The 20883-nt window shown below is 42.7% G+C and overlaps 1 protein-coding gene across 3 annotated transcripts in view; it reads right to left on the minus strand.

Moving 5' to 3' along the window:
- The window catches only part of SEC11A (SEC11 homolog A, signal peptidase complex subunit), a 31667-nt gene extending 14181 nt beyond the window's left edge, over window positions 1-17486 (minus strand). For 2 of the 3 annotated variants that reach the window (XM_008160031.3, XM_054713228.1), the window contains exons 1-3: window positions 17289-17486; window positions 5779-5888; window positions 109-258 (exon numbers count right to left, since the gene is read on the minus strand). In XM_008160031.3, coding sequence (XP_008158253.2) covers window positions 109-258; window positions 5779-5888; window positions 17289-17339 — 311 coding nt within the window. In that variant the 5' untranslated portion in view covers window positions 17340-17486. The remainder of the gene's footprint in view (window positions 1-108; window positions 259-5778; window positions 5889-17288) is intronic. The other variant, XM_008160032.3, reaches the window with a different exon arrangement.
- Between the last annotated feature and the right edge of the window lie 3397 nt (window positions 17487-20883).

A 20883-nucleotide genomic window follows, 5' to 3' on the forward strand; every position in this document is an offset into this window, starting at 1 on the left:
CTAAGAGTTTCCACCCTGTTTTATCCTTTGGGCTATTCAAAATTAAATACTGTAAACACCAAAACAATAAAAATATTTTAGAACAAAAAATATATAGTTTGCACATACTTTTCATGAATCTTCAAGACTCGATGAACTATAGGAATCTCTCTTCCTTCTATTCTAAAAACAACGATTTCTCCCACTCGTATGGGATCTTCAACTCGATTTGTTAGAAAGAGAAGATCTCCTCTATGAAATGCAGGTTCCATGCTGCCACTGGGAGGGACAGAAGAATACAATAGCAAAGAGAAAATCTGAGATTAAGTTTACTTTCAAAATTAGATATTCAACAAAATAATCTCAAGTATCACCTTTGAAATATACTCAATACCTTAACAAATATATTGACAACACAAATGTATATTGTTCTGAAAATATGGTTTCCTCAGACTAAGGAGTAATACTAAAGGTTTCTTTAGTTGTTAACATTTATTAACTACTTCCATTTCAAGCATTATTATTCAAAGGAGCTGAAATCTTTGAAAAGGGCAATGCTACTGATTCTTTAACCTTTTAAAATTTCAAGTGACAAACAGAATGAACTTTATAATCACTGCTCTTATCCTCACTTCTTCTGAAAACAATAAACATATTCAAATATTCAAATGAGAACGGGATCATCTTCTCCTGCCATTTATTAGTTACAGACCAAGATGACCTTATGATATCAAACCACGAAGAAGGAAGAAGAGCTCAAGGCAGAGAACAGTCAGTTACAGAGATAATGCTTGTGGTATCAATTTATTTATTTTTAAAAGAAAAACAAGAGAGGAAACCAAGGACAAGAGAAGAGACTTTTGCCTGAGAATTTCAGAAATGAGCCATGTATTCAATTCCATGGTAATTAGCGAGGACAAACTTCTCCTCTCTCACCTGTTCTACCCTATACCAAGTGCTTCAAAGGTCCTAAGATAGGTGCAGTCATTAAGGAACCTTTTCTATGAGGAAGAAGGCAATCAGTATGATTTTCAGAAACTCAAGCTCCAGTTTGTCATCATAATACTAGATTTAATAAGAAGAAAATGGGTAGACAGGGGATAAAAATCAAGACAGTCTTCTGTCGGAAGACTCTGGACTCTACATAAGGAGAAAGACTGAGGCTTAGAGAGGCCTGAAGTTACACATCAAGGAAATGATAAAGGAGAGATAGGAACCAAGGGAGTCCAATGAAATCCACTCTCACTGTGCCAAACTGCCTCCGAGCCACTCTAGAATTTTAAGCAGCAAGTATCGTAATAATATTTGCATTTAAGAACCATCGCTTCAGAAGCTTTGGATATACACAAGTCATTCAAATATTTATTGAATTAATAAGTAGAATGGATGAGAAGGTAGATTTGGAGACCAGTTGTCCAGGCTATTACTTATAATTGAACATTTTGCAAATATTAAAAGTTTTATTTTAAAAATAGACACAGGAGGAGGCAGCTGATCGATGTTTCTCTCTCATCGATGTTTCTAACTCTCTCTCTCTCTCCCTTCCTCTCTGTAAAAAATCAATAAAACATATTAAAAAAAAATAGACACAGGAGAATAAGGGTGAAAATACAGAGAAAATGATGTATATACGGAATTACCTCAATGATATAACAAATAATACGTGAAAAAAGAGACCAGAGTGTTAACATTATATCCCATAACTATGGGTGACTCAGTTTCATCTTGATTTGTGTGTGTGTGTTTTCAACATTTCATATAATGAAAATATACTAACTTTTTTACTGATTAAAAAGCAGTTTTTTTAAAGGTCACTGCAACAGCCCAGGCTGCTGAGGAGGAAATGATCAGGGCTTGAAATAGCACAGCAGCAGGGGGACGACTATAAAGGGTAGAACAGAGATCGGGAAAAGAACAAACTTGATGGCCAACTGGATATGACAGAGTGACTCCTAGGTTTTAACACTGGCAACTGAGTAGATGAGAGAGATAGTCACAGAGAAATGAGGAAAAAGGACAGGGTTGTGAGAAAAGATGAACTTCCCTTTTCATTACATGGGGTTTCAGGTGCCTGGTTAACGTGCAGGTGCAAATGTCCAGTGTGAGGTGAAAACAGTCTAGATGCCAAGGGAGTTAGGTAGAGATGAGAGAGAAACAGATTTAACAGTTCAGCTATAGATGACAATTAAACAGACAAAAGTGTGCAGTGAGAAGACCATTAGAGAAAGAAACCAGGGGAGCCCTGGCTGGGTGGCGCAGCTGGTTGGAGCATCAACCTGTCCACCGTAAGGTGTGCGTTCAATTCCCAGTCAGGGCACATACCTAGGTTGCTGGTCTGATCCCCATTTGTGTGTGTGTGTGTGTGTGTGTGTGTGGCAACTGATCAATGTTTCTCACATTGATGATTCTCTCTTCCTTGCTGTCTAAAATCAGTAAAAACATATTCTCAGGTGAGGATTTAAAAAAAAAAAATAGAAACCAGGGGAAACTTTTATTTATTTTTATTACATTTTTGTTAATTTTAAAGATGAGAGGAGAGAGAGAGAGAAAGAAAAATCGATTTGTTGTTCCATTTATTCATTTATCCATTGGATGATTCTCGTATGTGCCCTGACCAGGAATAGAACTCATAACCTTGCCATATTGGGATGATGCTCTAACCCAGTGGTCGGCAAACCGAGGCTCACGAGCCACAGTTTGCCGCTCTGTTGACTAATGAGTTTGCCAACGACCACTCTAACCAATTGAGCTACCCGGCCAGGGCCAGGGAAAGCGTTTTAAACATTAAACAAATTATTAGTAACCTTCTTAATATTATTTGATTAAACTATACTTTTAAATTTAACCATCAATCATAATTTTATAAGACATTACATATAAATTATTGAAATATTTTAAAATTGGCTTCAGCTCTGTAAAGAGAAAGTTTTGAATGTTCCCTGAAATGTCAGTTAATAAAATAAATAAGAAGTATTTGTCTTTATCTCTAATGGCTTCACAAAGAGCTTAAAAGTGGATTCTCGGTTGGCCTGAGCCCTCTGAGGCCTATTTGGTTCAGGTAAAAATTATATTCCTTACAGTAACAGGAAACCCTGGCTAGGCCACCCAATCACATGGATTGCCTTTCTCTAATGACTGCTCCTTCCAGTCCTGACCAGATTCTCTTCTAAAATGACTTGGTCTCTTTTAATTTCTTCTTTTTTTAATATGTTTTTATTGATTTTAGAAAGAGAGGAAGGGAGAGAGAGAGAGACAGAAACATCAATGATGAGAGAGAATCATTGATCAGCTGCCGCCTGCATGCGCCTACTGGGTATTAAGCCTGCAACCTGGGCATGTGCCCTGACTGGGAATCAAATCGGTAACCTCTTGGTTCATGGGTCGACACTCAACCAGTGAGCCACACTGGCCAGGCTAATTTCTTAATTCCACATTAGCAATCAGAAAAGTTTAGTATATACATAACCTAGGTACCAAATAACTTATCTAACCACAAGTCCCTACTGATGACAAATTTTCCAGCGATAGCAAAACTGGCTATTTTCAGAACCACCAATGAGCAAGTCCTTAGTCATTCGATTGTCTTTATTTATTTATTTTTAAAATCTATTTTTATTGATTTCAGAGAGGAAGGGAGAGGGAGAGAGAGATGGAGACATCAATGACGAGAGAGAATCATGGATCGGCTGTCTCCTGCACGCCCCCTACTGGGGATCGAGCCTGCAACCCGGGCATGTGCCCTTGGTCAGAATCGAACCTGGGACCCTTTGGTCCGAAGGCCGACGCTCTATCCACTGAGCCAAACCGGCTAGGGCTCAACGGTCTTTAAACATCTCCACTGGAGAAAACTCCATCTGAAGTAATCCCAGAAGAGTATCCACAGGTGCCTCCCGGGACCCTCTCTCCACACCTGTTCCCCACAGAGCCAATTAGCGTGGCTTCCCCTTCTGTCAGTGTTTGGACACTGCACCAAGCGAAGCTCTCCCTGAATCCAGGACTGTCTGGGAACTTCGGGCCACATGACTTTAGAATTGGAAAGGTCTTCTGACATCATCTAGGTCCGTGGTCGGCAAACTGCGGCTCGTGAGCCACATGTGGCTCTTTGGCCCCTTGAGGGTGGCTCTTCCACAAAACACCACGGCCTGAGCGAGTCTATTTTGAAGAAGTGGCGTTAGAAGAAGTTTAAGTTTAAAAAATTTGGCTTTCAAAAGAAATTTCAATCGTTGTACTGTTGATATTTGGCTCTGTTGACTAATGAGTTTGCCGACCACTGGTCTAGGTCCATCCTTCAGTTCATAGATGAAACTTTGGTTCAGTGAGTAAGTGACTCGCCCAATGGTGTAGTCCAGGGGTCCTCAAACTTTTTAAACAGGGGGCCAGTTCACTGTCCCTCAGACCGTGGGAGGGCCGGACTAGAGTTTTAAAAAAAACTATGAACAAATTCCTGTGCACACTGCACATATCTTATTTTGAAGTAAAAAAACAAAACGGCAAAAACACCCGCATGTGGCCCGCGGGCCGTAGTTTGAGGACGCCTGGTGTAGTCAGACAATGAAAGAGACAGGGATCCAATTCTCTATACTTTCCCAGCGAATAAAACCCATACATTTCTGTGGATCTCCAAAGTCAGTTGCATTTGATTATTAACAAAAACAGAACTAACTATTATTAACTAAGACACTGGAGACCCAGTGGTTCCAACCACTTGTTGCTGGAAGTATATCCTCTACCAGTGATCGCCAACTGGTGGTCCGTGAGGTCCGAAAGGTTGGCGACCGCTGTCCTATACGACAATGAAGGAGTAAATTGCATCTTGTTGAGAGTAATGTTCTAACTAGACTCTAGATAATGATTCAGTTTATTTTATGTTTATACTCCATTATCTCCAGAAAAGACTTGGAGAACTTTTATAATTAAGCCCAAAATAAGACAGAACCATAATGACTCAATTAAGTAACCAAGTGGTAATTCTCCAAAAATGAGTAAGTTAAGTTTTAAAGCACTAACATTAGGCATATAAGGAGGGGGAAGAAGTACAGTGGAGAAAAAATTCAGTACTATTTGTCACTTTAAGAGATGGCACTAGTAGCCCGGCCAGCGTGGCGAAGTGGCTGAACACTGACCTATGGATCAGGAGGGTGTGGTTCGATTCCCGGTCAGGGCACATGCCTGGGTTGCAGGCTCAATCCCCAGTGTGGGGCCTGCAGGAGGCAGCCAATCCATGATTCTCTCTCATCATTGTTGTTTCTATCTCTCTCTCCCTCTCCCTTCCTCTCTGAAATCAATAAAAATATACTTTTTTAAAAAAGAGATGGCATTAGTATATTCAAGATTCCTGAAATCTATTTAGGAGTGATATTTAAAGGTCAGCAGGAAACATGGAAATAATTAGTGATGCTTTTGCACCGACAATGAGAACATGCTGCAGAAAAACAACTTCTTTGGAGATGATACATAATCTAGCAAACTAACAACTAAATACCAGCTTAATGTATCAAAGTGGAGAGCAAGAAGACAGAAGAACTTCAGGAAAATAAAGTACATTGAAACACTTTCTTAAGAGACGTGCTGAAAATAAAGCTCACATAGTAAACGTTTTGTAGAGGTCAGAAGCCCTTTGGGGTCTGAATATGAAGTGTCTAACATGTTGAGAATGCCTCACAACTGAGACACAGTAACTAATTTTCTCCCAGGCCCTCTTCCGGGAAGGAGTCGTTTCTAGAGGAATGATACCACAATTATTCAATGTCTCAATGTTTCTCCCAAGCAATGCCATGCCTTGGAAAGAAAAATTATTACCTGAGCACCACCACAATTGGACTTTCACTTCCAGTTAGGACCATTAGCCCCTTCCAGATCATTAGTGCTGAGGAGACAATCATTCCAAAATTTAGGACTTGATAATACAGCTGTAAGAACAAAGGAGAAGAGATTAGATCTATGATTATCCCCTCCCAGGAAAGGACTGAGACTAGTATCAATTGAAAGGTTTCAAGTAGCACTATTACAGCAGCTAAAGTTCCGAGAATCTTTAAAACTCTGTAATAATTACACAATCAGCCTTCTCTCTCTCACCCCAAGTACCTTGCTCCATTTTGTTTACTAAAATAGGTTACATTTATATAACTTACTATTTTCAGAACCTTTCACATAAGTTATTTCATTTGTACTTTCACAATCTTTCAGCTTAATTCATGATACATACCAGCCAACAGTGACAAACTGGTTCTTTTGAACTCCTCTAGCACTCGATTGTCTACAATATTTATCCCTTGATAATCATGGGCTGTTCAATGACATTTAATCCCACCCCCATCTTACAGTTGAGGAAATTTAGTCTCGGAGAGAGAGGAAGTGACTTCGCCAAAGTCATACAGCTTGTCAGTCACATAGTTAGGACTTGAAGGCCAGCCTTCTTTCTTTCTTAATACATTTGCACTACTTGACAAATTGTAAAACCCTATGACTTGAATAAGCAGACGCAATACTAGAGAGGCATTATAAATGAGGGAAATAATCTGAGCTGATTGTGTTGGTGTAAGGCTGCATAATGGGTAAAAGGAGAGAGGATGACTGGACGCCATGGCAGATGGTTCAAGAAATGAAAAGATGGTGCTGGAGAGTCCTGGGAGAATCTGAAAAAGCATATTATTAAGCTCAGATTATAGACAACCTTGAATGTACCATTGAAAATGTGAACCTGAAAAGACATTCATAAGATGCTTTCAAGTGAAAAAACAAAAATTTCAAAAATATGTACAATGTAAGTTCCCTTTTGTTATTTTTAAAATATATGTGGCATGTGAACAATCCATAAAACTGTTCTAGTCCGAAAATCCAGTATCGTGGAAATAAACATGGGAGACTGTTCTAGATTTAAAATAACTAAAGAGATATAACTGAGGACAGAAAATTCAGCAAAATAAAAGTGATGGTAACTTTAAATACTATCATTTAACAGGCCATAATCTGAAAGTTATGTACTGTTCATTTATCTATTATAGTTATCAAACATATCAATTATATTTCTATTCTTGTAAGAGATGTCTGAAGTTCAACATATAGGATATTTTCATAGAAGTCAGACTTCCTGCAATTTTAAGCAAAGACAGAAGTGACCATGGAAGCAAAATGTATCAGAGCTACAAAATAGCAGTTGACCTGCTCTGGGTGGCATTGCTCAGTGGTTAGAGCGCCGGCCTGTGCACCCAAGGACTGTGGTTCAATTCTGGTCAAGGGCACTCAAGGGCATGTACTACCTGGGTTGCAGGTCTGATCCCTGGCCCGGGTCAGGGTGCGTGTGGGAGGCAAACCAATTGAAGTGTCACATCGATATATGTCTCTTCCCCCCCCTCCCCGCCACCTCCCTTTCAGTCTAAAAACCATTGGAAAAATATCCTCACTCCTACGGTGAGGATAAAAAAAAATAAAAATAAACTAGCAGTTGGCCTAAAGTCTTATCTTAGGCCCTCAAACTAACAGACTCATAACCCATAACCACAATTTCCCTGCCTTCTAACTCACAGAAGACGTGATCAGAAGCTAGGGTATTGGAGGCAGGCACACTGACAGCAGCAAAATGTAAAACTGATGGCCGAAACCGGTTTGGCTCAGTGGATAGAGCGTCAGCCTGCGGACTGAAAGGTCCCAGGTTCGATTCCGGTCAAGGGCATGTACCTTGGTTGTGGGCACATCCCCAGTAGGGGGTGTGCAGGAGGCAGCTGATCGATGTCTCTCTCTCATCAATGTTTCTAACTCTCTATCCCTCTCCCTCCCTCTCTGTAGAAAATCAATAAAATATATATATTAAAAAAACAAAATGTAAAACTGATGGCACTGGCAAAACTGAAGCATGTTCAGACCAGACACTGTTATCATGGCCCAATAAAGTCACTGCTTGTCCCAGTGAGAACCTTCAATGATAGTGACAACAACAAAAATCCTGAATAGTCCCAACAGGCAGAATATCAGTAACAGTAACACAAGTCTCATTTTAAAAAATCCGTTAGACTGTTTTACAATCTGACAAATGAAAACATATCTATTCATTACACAGGTACAGTAGCTTCATTCATAATGGCCTCACATTGGTAAAAACAAACAAACAAATGTCCATCAACAGATGAATACACTGCAATATTTCCACACACTAGGATACTGTTCAGGAAGAGAAAGAATGAACTACTGATACATACAACACAGATGAATCTCAAAAATATGATGTTTAGGTCAAGATGGAGTAACAGGGACCAGTTACCTCCCTTCCTGAAATAACTAAGTAACTGGACAAAATAGATGAAACAAAGGGTCTCAGACATTGAACATGTGACTGCATCCATGTAGCACAGGACTGTGATTGCTTAGAAAGGAGAAACTTGCCCCAACTGAGAGACTAGAGAGTTTCTAGAACACGGGCAAAGGGGAATGCAGACAGAGCCTGGAAGTCTCCTTGACTTGAGGAGAAAGAACTAGGAGTTGAGGAGGCAAAGGGAGCTAGAGACCCGGGGTAGGATGGAAATGAGCGCACACGAAGGTCTGCAGAGGGTCTCTGCTCAAGTCCTCGGCAGAAAGACGACCAGCGACGATCAGCACATGCCTCTGAAGGAATTACCAAGGATGCAAAAGAACCATCCAAAAGGGGCAGATGGAACAATTCTCAGCGTTCATATGGGACAGGAATAGCTTGAGCTCTTGAAATAACAGCAGACTTCTTGAAAGTACTAAGAAAAAAAACTATCAACCTAAAATTCTATACCCAGAGAAATTTCTTTCAAAAATGAAGGCAAATGCCCTGGCCAGTGGATAGAGCATTGGCCTGTGGACTGAAGGGTTCCAGGTTCAATTCTGGTCAAGGGCACGTACTTCTGTTGCAGGCTTGATCAATTCCCAGCCCTGCTCAGGTGCATGTGGAAGGCAACCAATTGATGTCTCTCTCTCTCCCCCCACCCTTCCACTCTCTCTAAAAATCAATGGGAAAATATCCTCAGGTGAGGATTAACAAACAAACAAACAAAAAGAAAGGCAAGGGGGGACGAGTGTGGGATAGAAGGGGTCAATGGGAGGGAAGGCATCTATAATATTTTCAAAATAGAGATTGAAAAAAAAAGAAAAAGGAAGGCAAGCCCTCGCCAGTATGGCTCAGTTAGTTGGGTGTTGTCCTGTGCATCGAAAGGTAGTGGGTACGATTCCCAGTCAGGGCACAAACCCAGGTTTCAGGCTTGATCCCAGGTACAAAGCATGAAGGAGGCAACAGATCTACGGTTCCCTCTCACATCAATGTTTCTCTCTCTCTCTCCCCCTCTTCCTCTCTATCTAAAAATCAATAAAAAAAACCTTTTTTAAAGAATGGAGACATGCCTAGCCAGCATGGCTCAGTGATTGAACGTTGACCTATGAACCAGGAGGTCACAGTTCGATTCCAGGTCAGGGCACATGACCGAGTTGTAGGCTCGATTTCCAGTGGGGAGTGTGCAGGAGGCAGCCAATCAATGATTCTGTCTCATCATTGATGTTACTCTCTCTCCCTCTTTGGAATCAATAAAAACATATTAAAAAAAAAAAAAAAAAGAATGGAGACAAAATTAAACCTTTTCCAAAGGCACAAAAACTCAAATATAATTCATCACGAGCACACCTACATTACGAAAAAAAATTTTTTAAAAGTCCTCCAAGCAAAAAGAAAATACCAAATGAAATCTGGATTTACACACAGAAATGAAGTACACTAGATATAGTATATGTTGGTAAACATGTATTTTTTTATTTAAAATTTGTGAGGGTAAAAAAATAAAAAATTAAAAGGCTGTGGGAGATACCTAAAGTAGTACACAGAGGGCATTTTAAAGCAATAAAGGCCTCAAATTATATGTTGTGTTTTTGTTTATACTCAGTTCAAATATTTTGTAATTTCCCTTGCGATTCTCCTTTGACCTATGGGTTATTTAGAAATACACTGTTTAATTTACAAATATTTGTAGCTTTCCCAAAGTAAACTTCTACCTTAAAACACTAGGAAAAGCAAATGAAACCCAAAGTAACTCACAGAAAAGAAATACTGTTAAAAAAAGAAGAGAGCCCTAGCCAGTTTGGCTCAGTGGACAGAGTGTTGGCCTGTGGACCAAAGGGTCCTGGGTTCGATTCCAGTCAAGGGCACATACCTCGGTTGCAGACTCCCAGCCCTGGTCAAGGGCATGTGGGCGGCAACCAATCAATGTGTCTCACATCTGTGCTTCTCTCTCTCCCTCTTCCTTCCACTCTCTCTAAAATTCAATAGAAAAAAATATCCTTGAGTGAGGAAAAAAAAGAGAAATAGTGAAACAAAAGACAGAAAACAAAAAGAAAAACAATCAAACAAAAAATGGGCACTCTGAGTTTAATTAGCCAGACTAATCAGGAAAAAAGAGAGAGAAGATATAAATTACTAATATCAGGCCAGCCAGCTCATTTAGTTAGAGTGTCATTCCAATACACCAAGGCTGCAGGTTCAATTCCTTGTCAGGGCACATATAAGAATCAACCAAGCCGAGACCAGTTTGGCTCAGTGGATAGAGCGTCGGCCTGCGGACTGAAAGGTCCCAGGTTCGATTCCGGTCAAGGGCATGTACCTTGGTTGCGGGCACATCCCCAGTAGGGGGCGTGCAGGAGGCAGCTGGTCGATGTTTCTCTCTCATCGATGTTTCTAGCTCTCTATCTCTCTCCCTTCCTCTCTGTAAAAAATCAATAAAATATATTTTTTTAAAAAAGAATCAACCAATAAGTGCATAAATAAGTGGAACAACAAATCGATGTTTGTCTCTCTCTCTCTCTCTCTCAAATAAAATAAAAAAAGAATGTAACTGTTTAAAGAAATTACTAATATCAGGAAGGAATGAGAGAGGTGACATCACTAGAGTAACTACATATTAATTTGTATTGAAATACAATTATTAAAAGGGTATTATCAATATTATACCGATATATTACCAACTCCTTGAGACAAGCTAACAAAGCTCACTGAAGACAAAAATAGATAAACTGAATAGACCTGTATTTATTAAAGAAATGGGATCTATAGTTTAAACCCCGCCCCCCCCCCCCCACACACACACACACAAGGAAAAACACCAGGCTCAGATGGCATTCACTGGTGAATTCTGTCAAGCATTTAATTAAAAAAAAAAAATCGTAACAATTCTACACCAACTCTTCCAGAAAATTGCAGAAGGAATACTTCCCAATTCATTCTATGATTCCTTTCTTCTGAGTGATACAAATGGCCCTTTGAAGACAGTATGGCACCAGCGAGCCACCAACAACACTTTGTGGGGCTGGGATAATGTCTAATGCCCTCCAGTATGTTGTAAATGCTCTGTATCAGCAACCAATCTATGGGCTATTTCTTCTACAGCAGGATTCACTAGTCTGGAAATAAAGGGTTAGAAGAAGAGTGACTTCTGTCACCCATCTTTACAACTCTGGGTTGTATGGGTTTAAAGGTTTTCATTCCCACGGGAGATGCCCTTCCACCAGGGGACATGCCCATTCCATTAGAATGAATGTTGAGATTGCCACCTGACCACTTGGGGCTCCTCGTGCGAGTGAACCAAAATGCAGAGGCCAGGGGGTTATCTATTGGCCAGGGTAATTGGTCCTGACCATCAGAGAAAAGTAATGAGGGACATATAACTGGAATACAGAGAATCCTCTGAGAGAAAACAACAATCCCATTCAAGCAGGACAACTCATGACATTAACCCTTTAGTAATGGGGTCATAGAGGTTGGGGCACTCCACTGGGCAAGATATTATGACCAACTTCGGTTCTTGCTGAGGGTGAAAGGAATATGCAATGATTAACGGAAGAAAAAAATACAGCTATGACCATGTGGCCAAATACAAAAACACGGAATAGCTGCATATTAGACAGAAGCATAATTTTGCTTTTCTCTTTATTTGAAAAGTTAAATATGATTAAGAGGTGTGCATAGCCTGGCTGGCGTGGCTCAGTGGTTGAGCATCGCCCTATGAACCAGGAGGTCATGGTTCGATTCCCGGTCAGGGCACATGCCCAGGTTGCAGGCTTGATCCCCAGTGTGGGGCTTGCAGGAGGCAGCTGATCAATGACTATCATTGATATTTCTATCTTTCTCTCCCTCTCCTTTCCTCTCTGGAGTCAATAAAATTATGTTTTGGAGCCCTAACCGGTTTGGCTCAGTGGACAGAGCGTTGGCCTGCGGACTGGGGGATCCTGGGTTCGATTCCGGTCAAGGGCATGTACCTTGGTTACAGGCACATGGATGTTTGAGGCAGCTGATAGATGTTTCTCTCTCTCTCATAGATGTTTCTGACTCTCTATTCCTCTCCCTTCCTCTCTGTAAAAAACCAATACAATATATTTTTAAAAATTATATGTTGGAGAAAAAAAAAAAAGAGGTCTCTAGATGCTGAGTAGATAAAGGATTGACTTCAGTTTTGTATTTTGCCAACTTGGCTAACAAAGGTTGAACTAGGTTTCCCTAATCCCCTTCCCTGGTCTGGGTTGGTTGGCCATAAGGAGTAATCTGCCCAAGATGTGGAAAGTGAAAAGGGAACCAACTGCTATTTTGTTGAAGTTAACTGTGGTTAGAGGTGGTGAGAGACATCATTAAAGGCCTGGCAGAATCCAACTTGTCCTCACTCTCCCCTCCCCCATGCCCAGCGCATCTGACTAATAGAGACCAGTGTAGACGCAACACAGCCTTATGCTTCATCTACTCCCCTCTGGTGTGGTCCCACTCCATCAGGAAGATTTGAAATGCTGCCCAATTCCACGGCAAGCATGGGTTTGTCTACCCGTAACAGTGCTTCGGAAGAGGTAGTGATATTTTTCTGATTCTCCACCTCTCAGTTTGAGACTCTTACTTATCGAGCTTCTCCCACAATTGTGTAAGATCTTAGTCCTATAATAAAGCCCTTAATTCCCCAATATTTATAGTGGTTCTGCTTCCCAGACCAAACCCTGACCCATAAACCATGTTTCCCAGACAACACTTCCTGCCCCTGTGGGCATCTTCTGTTTGGATACTCTAGCTCACCTCCTTCCTTCAAGTCCGAAAAGAGAACTTTTGGGAGAGAAGATATAATCACCATTTCTGCTTATGTGGAGCTCATCTTCAGTGTTGTAGGTCTGTGCCATCTAGCCACGGAAATGAATAATCATGCCTGTCTCTATGACCATGGAGAGGATATGATGAAGAAAAAAACAAACTGCCGAAACCGGTGTGGCTCAGTGGATAGAGCGTCAGCCTGCGGACTTAAAGGTCCCAGGTTCCATTCCGGTCAAGGGCACGTACCTTGGTTGCGGGCACATGCCCAGTAGGGGGAGTGCAGGAGGCAGCTGATGGATGTTTCTCTCTCATCGATGTTTCTATCTCTCTCCCTTCCTCTCTGTAAAAAACCAATAAAATATATTAAAATGAGAAAACTAACTAAAAAATATGACATGTTGGCTCTGGCTGGGTAGCTCAGTTGGTTGGAGTGCTGTCCCATTCACCACAAAGGTGGCAGGTTCAATTCTCGATCAGGTATGTACAGGAGGCAACTGATCGGTTTCTCTCTCTTCCTCCCTCTCTAAACTCAATTTATGTATACGTGTGTGTGTGTGTGTGTGAGTGTGTATATATATATATATACACCAGGCGTCCTCAAACTACGGCCCGCGGGCCACATGCGGGTGTGTTTTTGCCGTTTTGTTTTTTTTACTTCAAAATAAGATATGTGCAGTGTGCATAGGAATTCGTTCATAGTTTTTTTTAAACTATAGTCCGGCCGAAACCGGTTTGGCTTAGTGGATAGAGCGTCGGCCTGCGGACTCAAGGGTCCCAGGTTCGATTCCGGTCGGGGGCATATACATTGGTTGCGGGAACATCCCCAGTGGGGGGTGTGCAAGAGGCAGCTGATCGATGTTTCTCTCTCATTGATGTTTCTAACTGTCTATCCCTCTCTCTTCCTCTCTGTAAAAAATCAATAAAATATATTTAAAATATATTATAAACTATAGTCCGGCCCTCCAACGGTCTGAGGGACAGTGAACTGGCCCCCCGTTTAAAAAGTTTGAGGACCCCTGATATATACACACATATCTTGAATGAGGATTTTAAAAATTAGTATAATTAAATTACATTAAAAATAAAGGTAATAAATACTCTAAATTCATGAGTTCCTAATTATTTCACTGCATTTTATTATTACTCTATGTTATTGAGGCCATATTTTTTTCTCTATTTTATCCAAAGGTGGAAATTACAGTTGCATGCTACCACATCTCTTCCTAATTCCACATTCAATGATGTCATGTTAGTAGCTTGAAATTAGCCCCGTTAGGAGTATTTACACCACAGAAATAGGCAAACTCTACAAATCAGGTTTTCATAGATTAAGGGAAGTTTCAGGAAAATGGTGATCAGAAAGAATGCAAGGGGAGTTCTAAAGATAGTTAAATACACAAGGTTTGAATAGAACAATGTTCATAGAGACATTGATACAAAACAGGCAGGAAAGGTACAGTGGAACAAGACTGAAACAGTGAGAAACGGCAGGCTGTAAAATGACTGGGACTTACAGCAAAGGCCTTTCTAAGACAATGGGGAGCTACTGAAGGTTTGAGGCAATAGTGTATAGGATGCAGTGAGGGTAATGAAACACTTTATTTTTGAAAACTGTGAAGCAGACCCTAAAAATTATCCTATATAATAAAAGTCTAATATGCTAAGTGTCTGGTTGTCCGGTCATCTGTTCAACCAATCCAAGCATAATATGCTAATGATATGCTAAGGCCACTCAACTGCTCGCTATGATGTGCACTGACCACCAGGGGGGCAGATGCTCCAACCAGTAGGTTAGCTGGCTGCTGGGGTTTGGCCGATCGATCAGGACTGAGCGAGACCGGGACTGAGCGAGAAGGGCTAGACATGACCTGGAGCCCTCCCACAGCCCCTCCCTGGCTGGCCAACCTCCCGCGTCCCTCCCCGCCCTGATCATGCACTGGTGGGGTCCCTTGGCCTGGCCTGTGCCTTCTCACAATCTGGGACCCCTCAGGGGATGTCGGAGAGCCAGTTTCGGCCTGATCCCATAGGCCAGGCCGAGGGACCCCATTGGTGCACGAATTCATGCACCGGGCCTCTAGTATTACATAAAATAAACAAGTCTTGAATGAGTAAGGTATTCAAAATCAATTATAACTCAAAGCTCAAAAGAATACATACTCTGTGATTCCATTTATATAAAATGCAAACCCATCTATACCGACGAAAAGCAAATCCGTGGTTGCCAAGTGCTAGAGGAGAGACGAACTACAAAGGGGCACAGGGATCTTGTATGGGATAGAATGCTCTATTATCTTGATTGTGATGGGTGTATGTAGCTGTAGGAACTTATCGAATAATACACTCAAATGGATGGGGTTCAGTGTACTCAAGTATTCCTCTATGAACCTAAGGGGAAAAAACACAGCTATAATTCAAACATATTAACCAGACATTTGATATGTATTTAGATGTAAATGAAAAAGTTACGCAATGACAGCAATTTTAGAGAAGCAAAAACCAAACTTATAGTTTCCTCTTTTCATGTGATGAGCTCAGTATCTATAAACACTATCAATTCTTTTCCCCAGAAGTTATGTACAGGCAAAACCTCATTTCATTATTTCCCCTCACCCCATTCCCACACAATCCAATTCCTCCCATTTTCTCCTCACCACCACTTGGAGGGTGTTCATTTCCTTAATCTCAGTAATGGCAAGAACATTACCTACCTCATATGCATATATAACACTTTACACATAGCAAAATAGCCTTAACTATTTTCTACACATTTATGCTCATTGAAGGCAGAGTCTGTTATGTATCTCTGCATTTTGCTCACTGTATTTAGCATAAGGTACAATAAACAGTAGCCCCCACATAAGTACTTCTTCAGAGAAATGTCTGTAGTACCCAGAAATTCAGATATGGATGGAAAAGACAACACCATACAACATAAGGGAGAATCTGAAGGAGTTATCTTCAAGACATAAATGTTCTGTGCAATTTGAAAAGAATGATCAATTATGACCGAAGGAATTAAGAAGCATATCTAGGAGAAGGTGACACTGAGCTAGCTAAAATCTGAAGGGGACTAAGAGGAGGTTGCCTATCTACTTCCCTAATCGGTATTTATAAAGACTGCAAAATACAAGTCCAAGAGAAAAATCTTTAATAGTGACATCAGGATAATTCTTTTTTTAAAATATATATTTTATTGATTTTTTTACAGAGAGGAAGGGAAAGGGATAGAAAGCCAGAAACATCGATCAGCTGCCTCCTGCACACTGCCTAGTGGGTATGTGCCCGCAACCAAGGTACATGCCCCCGACCGGAATCGAACCCGGGACCCTTGAGTCCACAGGCCGACGCTCCATCCACTGAGCCAAACCGGTTAGGGCAGGATAATTCTTAATAGTCAAATACTGTTAAAAGGCCCGAGGCAAGCAAACTAAGCTCTACAGACGGACACTGGGTGCAGAAGATGAAAAGAAGCAACTTTTCCTAACGACTGCATAATCACGACAGCATCCCCAATACCATCTGACATACGATCTAGAAGCTCAAGAGACGGAGTAAGATTGAAGGACAAAATGAGGAGATCTGAATATCCAGATCCCTGTGCCACTCATACTGGGCGCGATGGTACACCCGAGGATTCCGAGGGCTGCCACCTGCATGCTAAATGGACTCGAGGGCAAGTATAGTAACTGTTCCAACTTCCAAGTCAGACGTGGTCCAAGGAAAAGTCAGTGCAGGCCACTGGGGCCAACAAGTACCAGAAGGGTTGTGACCTGCTGAGAGAAGCAAAGCGGCCTTTGTGGGGCCCACAACTGCCTTTCCGAGCACCCCGGCAGCAGGGAACTGCTAAATCTAGCCTCTGGATGGCATGGGGGTCGCTGCGATGGGAGAAACCCCGGGTTTGCCGCCTTACGCAATGAGCAACCCCAACTCCCACTTTACAAAGCGCCCTCGGGTTTCCATTCGCTCCCTCAGCCTCACGGGGAGGAATGGAAGGTGAAGACCGTCTTCCCGCGCCACCCCCAGTCAGCCCCGAATTAACTAGGAGCTAATAATAAACAATAATAATAATAATAATAATAGTAATAGGGGGCGAACCAAGCGACCTCTGGCCACAGACTCCACAAAGAGATGGTTCAGGCATCAGCCCGGCTCAGGGGCTCAGGGGCCCAGAGGCCCGCAGGACCCGCAGTGGCAGCGTCGAAGGGACGAGAGGAGCCCAGGGGGAAAAGCGGGCGGCCAACCTCACCTGCCGCTTGTTCATCCGCCGCACATCGTCCAAAAAATCTAGAGACAGCATGGCGAGGAGGGGCCGGTGACGAGGACACCGGCAGAAGAGAGGCGCGAAGTGACCGGCGGGCGGAACGACCGACGCCGGGCTGAGCTCGCGCTGGAAAGGACCCGCGGCGCCCTCACTTCCGCTTCCGGGGCGGCAACAGGCGCAGCCCGCCCCCTTCGCCGCTCAGAGTGGACAGAAAAGGGCTCGCGACCTGCCTGATCCAGCCCTTCCGGCCTGGCCTCGCTGTCGGAGGGCTCTCCCACGCCGGACCTCACCGGCAGAGAACCGACCGGGGCCCGCTGCCGCGCTCGGCCTCGCGGCCCGTCGCGGAGGCTTCGACCCGAGGTTAGAAGGGAAGCCGCCTTGCAACTTCCGGGGGGGCGGGCTCTCGTGCTTGTCTGGCCAATGGGAAGCCGCGTCTCCGGCGGCTGAGGGCAGAAGCGGCCCCTGAGTGGCCGGAGCGGTGAAGCCCCCGCCGCGGGTCCGGGTGTGGCACTAGACGTGTAGCCCCGCCGTGCGGTCTCCAGTGGGGCGGGTTTCCGGAAAACTGACAGCTGAGATGGTTTCAATGAGTGCTTTTCCCATAAAGGTGGAGGATGCGGGAGACTTTGAAAGCACACCTGAATCTCTCAAATTTAAGAAACTCTTGCCGAAACCGGTTTGGCTCAGTGGGTAGAGCGTCGGCCTGCGGACTCAAGGGTCCCAGGTTCGGTTCCGGTCAAGGGCATGTGCCTTGGTTGCGGGTACATCCCCGGTGGGGGGTGTGCAGGCGGCAGCTGATCGATGTTTCTAGCTCTCTATCCCTCTCTCTTCCTTTCTGTAAAAAATCAATAAAATATATATTTTTAAAAAAATTTAAAAAAAAGAAAGAAACTCTTGGTTGGAGAGAAAACAACCATGTAACAGTGTGATGAGAAAAACCAGTGGTGCGGATAATCAGGAAGTCTCTTTCTCCCTGAACTTGACTTCGATAATGGTATCTGACTACCTCCTTGAACTCTACCTCCTGCACCTTGATGTGACCCTTCTCTCGCTGCCTTCTGTCACGCTGTACTATCAACAGCCTTTGCTTTGAGTAGCTGAAGCTCCTAATAGGCATCTAGGGCAAGAAGGACCAGAGCTGGTCTCTTGCTAGTATTTCTATCTTTTTTGAAAATACTGTTTGTAGAAAAAAGAAAAGAAAGAAAATACTGTTGTCTCACACTGGGGAACAGGGCCCTTCTTACCTTTTCACCCCCAGCATCTTACATGAAAGAAACATTGAAAAAATTGTCAAATGAATGAATGGAGGTCTTAAAACCTAGAAGGCCCAACCCTCCCAGACGGATGCATCCAGCAAGATTCTAAGGATGGGATTATCCTCACTGAGCTCAATGAGGATGGTGGCGCGGCAGTGCTTGCTCAAGGCTGAAAGAGGATTTATCACATTAAAAATCAGAAGTTATGCTAAAAACCGGTTTGGCTCAGTGGATAGAGCGTCGGTCTGCGGACTGAAGGGTCCCAGGTTCGATTCCAGTCAAGGGCATGTACCTTGGTTGCGGGCACATCCCCAGTGGGGTGTGTGCAGGAGGCAGCTGATCGATGTTTCTCATCGATGTTTCTCTCTCTATTCCTCTCCCTTCCTCTCTGTAAAAAAAATCAATAAAATATATTTTTAAAAAATCGGAAGTTATAGCCCTAGTTCTGGAGAGCTTTCAGTATAATTTGCAGCAAGAAAAAAAAAGGTATCACGAAAAGAGACAAGTTAAGGTATAAGTGCTAGCCTCTACATTCCATAGAAACACAGAGAAGAAAAAGAATATTCCCGGCATGGCCTTAGTCAAAGCAGACTTCTGAGGGAAGCTGGGCCACAGTTGGGCCAGCTTTGCATTATAAAAGAGGAAGCATAATGTCAAGCACAGATTAGAAATGGGGTTAGGTGTGGGGAGGTGGCGAACACTCAGGCTTCCTTTCTGGGAGTTTATAGTCTTGAGGGCAGACTGAGTGAGAAATAATTGGAGTGAAAAGAATGCATTAGGAAGGAATAGGATGGGAGGGATTAATATAAACTGGGTAGATCTGTAGAGGCTTAAGAAGGTTTCCTTGTAGTGCTGGGGAGGAAACACTCACTCTTATGAAAATAATTCAGATATTTAGGACAGGTGATCCCAGACTAGATAAAGACATAAAGCCAAAGGAATTACATTTTCCAAATGTGGGACTCTGACATGCTATTTTCTCTGCCCACTGTGCTGCCAGTTTTCCCAACACAAGTCTTTTTGGGCTCCATCAATCACAATGGCATGTCTGGTATTTTCCTTCATATATAGACTGCTGGCCCGCCTAAAGGAGGCACCTTATTATAGAGATTAAGTCAGACCCACTTGACTTTGAATCACAGATCAACCACTCACTAGCTGTGTGATCTTGGGCCAATCAGTTAACTCTTTTTTTATCCTCAGTTTTCTGGTGTGTAAAGTGGGAATAAAAAAATCATTTATATCATTTGAAGATTAAACAAGATAGTACACATTAATACAGCTGTTGACACAATGGATGACAAATGGTGAGTGTATGAGAAATGTTAGTAGTTATTATTAAAACAAGCAGTGGGTTCAAACTGATGTCCAAATGATCAGGGCTAAGAAAGTCTGTCTGTCATGATAGTTGAGCCCTGGCTAATCATTTCTGTACAAATTAAGGGTGTCTACCAGCAGGAGCAAAGTTGACTCCATTTTTTAAAAGGTTCCTCAAAATAACCAGGATCTCACCAGTTTCTCCTTGTCCTTCTGAATGAAGGAAGCAGTGGGTGGGAGGAGAAGGTCCCCTCTGACCCTGCTGGGAAAGGAAGTGGCCCAGGTATATTAGGGCAAGCCACATGGGAAACAGCTCCTCCTGCCACCATCTCCCCAAAGGGAGGACCCATCCACCCAGCCTCCCCACAGACAGGTCAGGGACTAAAGAAATGGGGCTTTCTGTCTGCCTACCAACCCATCAGAGACCATGTTTTTTGGTTTTTGGGTTTTGTTTATTTTATTTATTTATTTTTAAAATATATTTTATTAATTTTTTACAGAGAGGAAAGGAGAGGGATAGAGAGTTAGGAAGATCTATGATTGATCAGCTGCCTCCTGCACACCCCCTACTGGGGATGTGCCCACAACCAAGGTACATGCCCTTGACCGGAATCGAACCTGGGACCCTTCAGTCCACAGACTGACGCTCTTTCCACTGAGCCAAACCAGCTAGGGCGTGTGTTTTTTTTTTGTTTTTTTTTGTTTTTTTGTTTGTTTGTTTGTTTTAATGCAGCAGCTCTGTATAACATGGGGTGTCGGGGGGGGGGGGGAATCTCATTCCCAAAATCAAAGGTGCCTTCTGTGCACAGAGATTATTAGAGTCACACAAGTCTCTCTGGAAGATTTTTGGAAAGCTCTCTTTAAAAAGTCCTGGACAGCTGCAGAGACAGCTGGGGGAAGGAAGCACCAGCCTTCTGGGTTGGGATGTGTGTATACTGTGGTGGGGGGTAGGAGTTGCCAGTTTCCTGTTTGGCCATTCTGATTTGGCTAACAGGGCCTTGCTGTTTGTG

The sequence above is a fragment of the Eptesicus fuscus genome, chromosome 25, assembly GCF_027574615.1.
Source record: "Eptesicus fuscus isolate TK198812 chromosome 25, DD_ASM_mEF_20220401, whole genome shotgun sequence".
NCBI lineage: Eukaryota > Metazoa > Chordata > Mammalia > Chiroptera > Vespertilionidae > Eptesicus > Eptesicus fuscus.